The sequence below is a fragment of the Berghia stephanieae genome, unplaced genomic scaffold (assembly GCF_034508935.2).
Source record: "Berghia stephanieae isolate SIO BIC M18660-M18661 unplaced genomic scaffold, UCSD_Bste_1.3 scaffold1966, whole genome shotgun sequence".
Lineage (NCBI taxonomy): Eukaryota > Metazoa > Mollusca > Gastropoda > Nudibranchia > Aeolidiidae > Berghia > Berghia stephanieae.
Genome location: NW_027623030.1, coordinates 5,001 through 10,950, shown reverse-complemented (window position 1 = coordinate 10,950; position 5,950 = coordinate 5,001). Strand labels below are relative to the sequence as shown.

Here is a 5,950-nt window from a genome sequence, read left to right as displayed (position 1 = left end):
CCGCTGGACCATATGTCTTCATGGTTTTGTGCTGGTTTACTTCTGCTCGATACAGATCATGATTTTGGTCAGTCTCGCGAGCCGCCTGAAACTCATCAACAGACAAGTTTCGCAATGCTCCAAGATGGGACATGCTGCCTATAGCGAGAACAGTCATTAATGTGTCTCGAACTCTAGAGGAGTCAGCCCATGTGGAATCGTCCGTCAGGCTTTTCAACAAGTCTTTTGTTGCGAGGTCTGTGCTGCGGTCTTTGTCCTCAGGCCATGCTCGCATTTTATCTGTTAAAGTTTTATCTTTAATCTTGGCAAAGGTTCTGTGAAACTCTGGGAAGGCTGTCTTGAGTGATCTTATAAGACTTGGATCCACCGTCGTCTTCCTTCTATAGGTTCCTAAATAATGGAAGGCCATCTGAGGTTCGTCTATAGTAAATTTATTCCTGGCCGTCACATATATCTGGGGGGGGGGAGGAGGAATAAGAAAGAAAAGAAAAAGAATATGTATTTGTACTAGCCGAGAATAAATTTACATGAGTGGGGAATGGGAGGGGAGGTATTTTGTTACTGTGAAGTAACTTAAGAATTAGATAAATCTCTTTACATTTCTTTATAGAGACCCCCCCCCCCACCCGAACTTTCCAAATTATCTCCCAGTGGAAGCCGATCCTTTACTCGGTAATTTTTATATTAGGTAGACTAAGGAAACAAAACCAAACTCATAAATTACTTACGCCTTTTGAGACCTTGTCTTCTCTGATGTAATTATTGGGGTACTTCTCCGGGTTTATTGCAGACAAAGTCGGTCACGATGGGTGGCTCAAAATATGCTCTTGACGTGCTGGGCTCGTCCAATCTTAACTCTTCACTTTGCAAGCATTGTACTGGAATAAAAAGATATAGATGAACTTCAGTACATATTTCATATGAACCTTTTTTTTTTAGACAGCCTTTATAAAGCGTTTACCACCCCGCCAATTTACAAAGAATTACAATTAGTATACCATTTGTTTGGAATTTCAGCAAAATAAATGAACTTAATTTTAATTTAAATTTTCCAGCAACATATAAATATATATGAGCTGTTTGACGAAACTTTCTTCCATAGCCGACTCTATGTTCCCAGGGAGTGAGATGCAGTTCAACGTTGGTTTGTTGTCATAATAAAAGAAAAGGAATGGACTGTGGAGGCTTTTAGAAAATAAGGTCTTTGTCCTCAGGCCATGCTCGCATTTTATCTGATGAAGTTTTATCTTTAATCTTGGCAAAGGTTCTGTGAAACTCTGGGAAGGCTGTCCTGAGTGATCTTATAAGACTTGGCCTTCCATTATTTAGCAGCCTATAGAAGGAAGACGACGGTGGATCTGAAGTTCGTCCTTAATAAATTTATTCCTGGCCGTCACATATATCTGGGGGAAAATAAGAAAGAAAAGAAAAAGATAATGTATTTGTACTAGCCGAGAATTAATCTACATGGGGGGGGGGGGGGAGTGGAGGTATTTTGTTACTGGGAAGTAACTTAAGAATTCTATAAATTTCTTTACATGTCTTTATAGAGATCCCCCCCCCCAACCACCACCACACCCCCCCCCCCCCCCAACCACCACCACACCACCCCCCCCCCCCCGAACTTTCCAAATTATCTCCCAGTAGAAGCCGATCCTTTACTCGGTAATTTTTGTATTACGTAGACAGAGGAAACAAAGCCAAACTCATAATTTACTTACGCCTTTTAAGACCTTGTCTTCTCTGATGTAATTATTGGGGCACTTCTCCGGGTTTATTGCAGACAAAGTCTTTGTGAAATATAGCACACTTGTATCTGTTTAATTTAAAAGAATAAACATAGATATTTGAATAATCTAAAGCCGTGTGATTATTAGCTTTTTTAAAAGAAATGCTTACTCATTTACCGTCCCACAGCTCACACTATGACATTATTTTTTTCCGAGAAATGACCAGAAAAATGTAAGAAAGACAGGTGCATAGCCTTTTTTCTAAGACACAACTGTAGTAGTCGAAGTGTTGATATAAACTTGTAAAGGGAATTAATCCTTGGTATTTGTACACCCTATGTTATTTTCTCGAGTTGCATCCCTTGAACAACACAATGGTTACCTGTTGGTTTGTCAGTTCATTACATCAACTTGGCCGAGCGATAATCGTACCCAGGACGTTATTATTTATTATTATTATTATTATTATTATTATTATTATTATTATTTATTATTATTATTTTTTATATTATTATTATTATTATTATTATTATTATTATTTTATTATTATTATTATTATTATTATATTATTATTATTATTTTATTATTATTATTATTTTATTATTATTATTATTTTATTATTATTATTATTATTATTATTTTTTATTTATTATTTTATTATTATTTATATATTATTATTATAGCCAAAATATCCAGTAAACCTGCTCAAAGACCAGAAAAATGTAAGAAAGACCCTCGCCCCAACTTTTTTCACATCACTGTACCTGCTCCAATGGCTTGCAATCCTTTATATATAGTTTTGTCGTGAGTTTTGGCCGCATACGATTCCCTGTGTACCTGCAAACTGTGATGCATCGCTTCGGATATGGCCGACTGAACTTCTTCAGGTGATTCCCTCTGCTGAAACAAGAATAGAAGAAAAAAACACACATAAAAATCAAAAATAAACAGAATAAGTATTTCTGTGTTCTGCTCTGTGTTCTGCTTTGTGTTGGTTTCTTTTGCTTTTTTGTTTTGTTTTGTTTTTTGTTGTTTTAATTTTCTCGGGGTTTTTTTAGGGGGGGGGGGGGGGACGTGCAAAATACCCAATTCTATTGACGATTATCTTCAAGTATTAACATTATATAAATAATAATGTAATAATAATATAATTAATAATAATAATATAATAATAATAATATATAATAATAATAATAATAATAATAATAATAATAATAATAATAATAATAATAATAATAATAATAATAATAGTATCACACTGTTACCTTTCAATGTGGGCTTTTAGGGTAGGTGTGAAATAAATGCCCGCTGGACCATATGTCTTCATGGTTTTGTGCTGGTTTACTTCTGCTCGATACAGATCATTATTTTGGTCAGTCTCGCGAGCCGCCTGAAACTCATCAACAGACAAGTTTCGCAAGGCTCCAAGACGGGACATGCTGCCTATAGCGAGAACAGTCATTAATGTGTCTCGAACTCTGGAGGTGTCAGCCCATGTGGAATCGTCCGTCAGGCTTTTCAACAAGTCTTTTGTTGGGAGGTCTGTGCTGAGGTCTTTGTCCTCAGGCCATGCTCGCATTTTATCTGTTAAAGTTTTATCTTCAATCTTGGCAAAAGTTCTTTGAAACTCTGGGAAGGCTGTGCTGAGTGATCTTATAAGACTTGGATCCACCGTCGTCTTCCTTCTACAGGCTCCTAAATAATGGAAGGCCATCTGAGGTTCGTCTATAGTAAACTTATTCCTGGCCGTCACATATATCTGGGGGAAAATAAGAAAGAAAAGAAAAAGAATAGGTTTTTGCACTAGCCGAGAATTAATCTACAGGAGTGGGGAATGGGAGGGGAGGTATTTTGTTACTGTGAAGTAACTTAAGAATTAGATAAATCTCATTTCTTTATAGAGACACCCCCCCCCCCCCGAACTTTCCAAATTATCTCCCAGTAGAAGCCGATTCTTTACTCCGTAATTTTTTTGTTATCTAGACTAAGGGAACAAAACCAAACTCATAAATTACTTACGCCTTTTAAGACCTTGTCTTCTCTGATGTAATTATTGATGAACTGAACATTTCATATGAACCATTTTTTTAGACAGCCTTTATAAAGCCTTTACCACCCCGCCAATTTACAAAGAATTACAATTAGTATACCATCTGTTTGGAATTTCAGCAAAATAAATGAACTTAACTTCAATTTAAATTTTCCAGCAATATATAAATATATATGAGCTGTTTGACGAAACTTTCTTCCACGGCCGACAATATGTTCCCAGGGAGTGAGATGCAGTTCAACGTTGGTTTGTTGTCATAATAAAAGAAAAGAAATGGACTGTATAGGCTATTCGAAAATAAGGTCTTTGTCCTCAGGCCATGCTCGCATTTTATCTGATAAAGTTTTATCTTTAATCCTGGCAAAAGTTCTTTGAAACTCTGGGAAGGCTGTCCTGAGTGATCTTATTAGACATGGATCCACCGTCGTCTTCCTTCTATAGGCTCCTAAATAATGGAAGGCCATCTGAAGTTCGTCTTAGTAAATTTTATTCCTGGCCGTCACATATATCTGGGGGAAAATAAGAAAGAAAAGAAAAAGAAAATGTATTTGTACCAGCGAGAATTAATCTACATGAGTGGGGAGTGGGAGGGGAGGTATTTTTTTACTCTGATGTAACTTAACAATTAGATAAATCTCTTTACATTTCTTTACTGAGACAACCCCCCTCCCCCCCCCCCCCCCCCCCCCCCCCGAACTTTCCAAATTATCTCCCAGTAGAAGCCGATCCTTTACTCCGTAATTTTTGTATTATGTAGACTAAGGAAACAAAACCAAACTCATAAATTACTTACGCCTTTTAAGACCTTGTCTTCTCTGATGTAATTATTGGGGCACTTCTCCGGGTTTATTGCAGACAAAGTCTTTGTGAAATATAGCACACTTTTATCTGTTTAATTAAAAAGAATAAACATAGAAATTTGAATAATATAAAGCCGTGTGATTATTAGTTTTTTTTTAAAGAAATGTTTATCCTTTACCGTCACACAGCTCACACTATGACATTATTTTTTCCGAGAAATGACCAGAAAAATGTAAGAAAGACAGGTGCATAGCCTTTTTTCTAAGACACAACTGTAGTAGTCGATGTGTTGATATAAACTTATAAAGGGAATTAATCCTTGGTATGTGTACACCCTATGTTATATTCTCGAGTTGCATCCCTTGAACAATACAATGGTTACCGGTTGGTTTGTCAGTTCATTACATCAACTATGCGCCGAGCGAGAATCGTACCCAGGACCTTATTATTATTATTATTATTATTATTATTTATTATTATTATTATATATTATTATTATTATTTATTATTATTATTATTATTATTATTATTTTATTATATTTTTTATTTTATAGCCAAAATATCCAGTAAACCTGCTCAAAGACCAGAAAAATGTCAGAAAGACAGGTGCACCATGTTCATAATTAGTATTGCATACATACCGGGAACTACAGGTGACGACTGTGAGGACTCTACAGAAGGCGAAGCCTGGACGTCGGTCACGATGGGTGGCTCAAATATGCTCTTGACGTGCTGGGCTCGTCCAATCTTAACTCTTCACTTTGCAAGCATTGTACTGGAATAAAAAGATATAGATGAACTGAACATTTCATATGAAACATTTTTTAGACAGCCTTTATAAAGCGTTTACCCCCCCCCCCCCCCCCCTACTCCCCCCCCCACCCCCTCTCCTCCTCTTCCTCACCCTCGCCCAACTTTTTTCACATCACTGTACCTGCTCCAATGGCTTGTAATCCTTTATATATAGTTTTGTCGTGAGATTTGGCCGCATACGATTCCCTGTGTACCTGCAAACTGTGATGCATCGCTTCGGATATGGCGGACTGAACTTCTTCAGGTGATTCTCTGTGCTGAAACACGAAGAGAAAGAAAACACACCAAAAAAATCAAAAATCAACAGAAAAAGTATTTGTGTGCTCGGCTTTGTGTTGGTTTCTTTTTCTTTTTTTTTTTTTGTTTTGTTTTGTATTTTGTTGTTTTATTTTTCGTGGGTTTTTTTTAAGGGGGGGGGGGGGGGTGTTGTTATTTGTTATTTTCCTTGTCTTTTCTTTTTTTTTTAACCGTCTACTCGGGATTCTGATTAAGAAAGAAAAATAATACATAAATAAAGATAGAACAGATAGAAACAATTATATGCTAGACATATTAA

At 36.4% G+C, this 5,950-nt stretch overlaps 2 protein-coding genes across 2 annotated transcripts in view; both read right to left on the bottom strand.

Annotated features, from left to right (window-relative positions):
* Nucleotides 1–30: 30 nt before the first annotated feature.
* LOC144961260 (uncharacterized) overlaps nucleotides 31–5,950 on the bottom strand; it is a 7,359-nt gene continuing 1,439 nt past the window's right edge. The window contains exons 5-8 of the mRNA XM_078894515.1: nucleotides 5,516–5,651; nucleotides 4,574–4,668; nucleotides 729–878; nucleotides 31–454 (exon numbers count right to left, since the gene is read on the bottom strand). Coding sequence (XP_078750641.1) covers nucleotides 852–878; nucleotides 4,574–4,668; nucleotides 5,516–5,651 — 258 coding nt within the window. The 3' untranslated portion in view covers nucleotides 31–454; nucleotides 729–851. The remainder of the gene's footprint in view (nucleotides 455–728; nucleotides 879–4,573; nucleotides 4,669–5,515; nucleotides 5,652–5,950) is intronic.
* LOC144961261 (uncharacterized) lies at nucleotides 878–3,510 on the bottom strand. Its single transcript, XM_078894516.1, has 4 exons — nucleotides 2,996–3,510; nucleotides 2,495–2,630; nucleotides 1,722–1,816; nucleotides 878–1,403 (listed from the first exon to the last, which is right to left on the bottom strand). The coding sequence occupies exons 1-3, from the start codon at nucleotides 3,442–3,444 to the stop codon at nucleotides 1,775–1,777; spliced, it is 627 nt and encodes a 208-aa protein (XP_078750642.1). The 5' UTR covers nucleotides 3,445–3,510; the 3' UTR covers nucleotides 878–1,403; nucleotides 1,722–1,774.

Excerpts from the sequence above, each read along its gene's own strand:
- LOC144961261 (XM_078894516.1), bottom strand. The coding sequence starts at position 3,444 with ATGGCCTTCCATTATTTAGGAGCCTGTAGAAGGAAGACGACGGTGGAT. Across the intron at positions 2,631-2,995 it reads CTAAAAGCCCACATTGAAAG|CAGAGGGAATCACCTGAAGA; the intron begins GTAACAGTGTGA and ends TTCTTGTTTCAG. Across the intron at positions 1,817-2,494 it reads ATTGCAAGCCATTGGAGCAG|ATACAAGTGTGCTATATTTC; the intron begins GTACAGTGATGT and ends TAAATTAAACAG.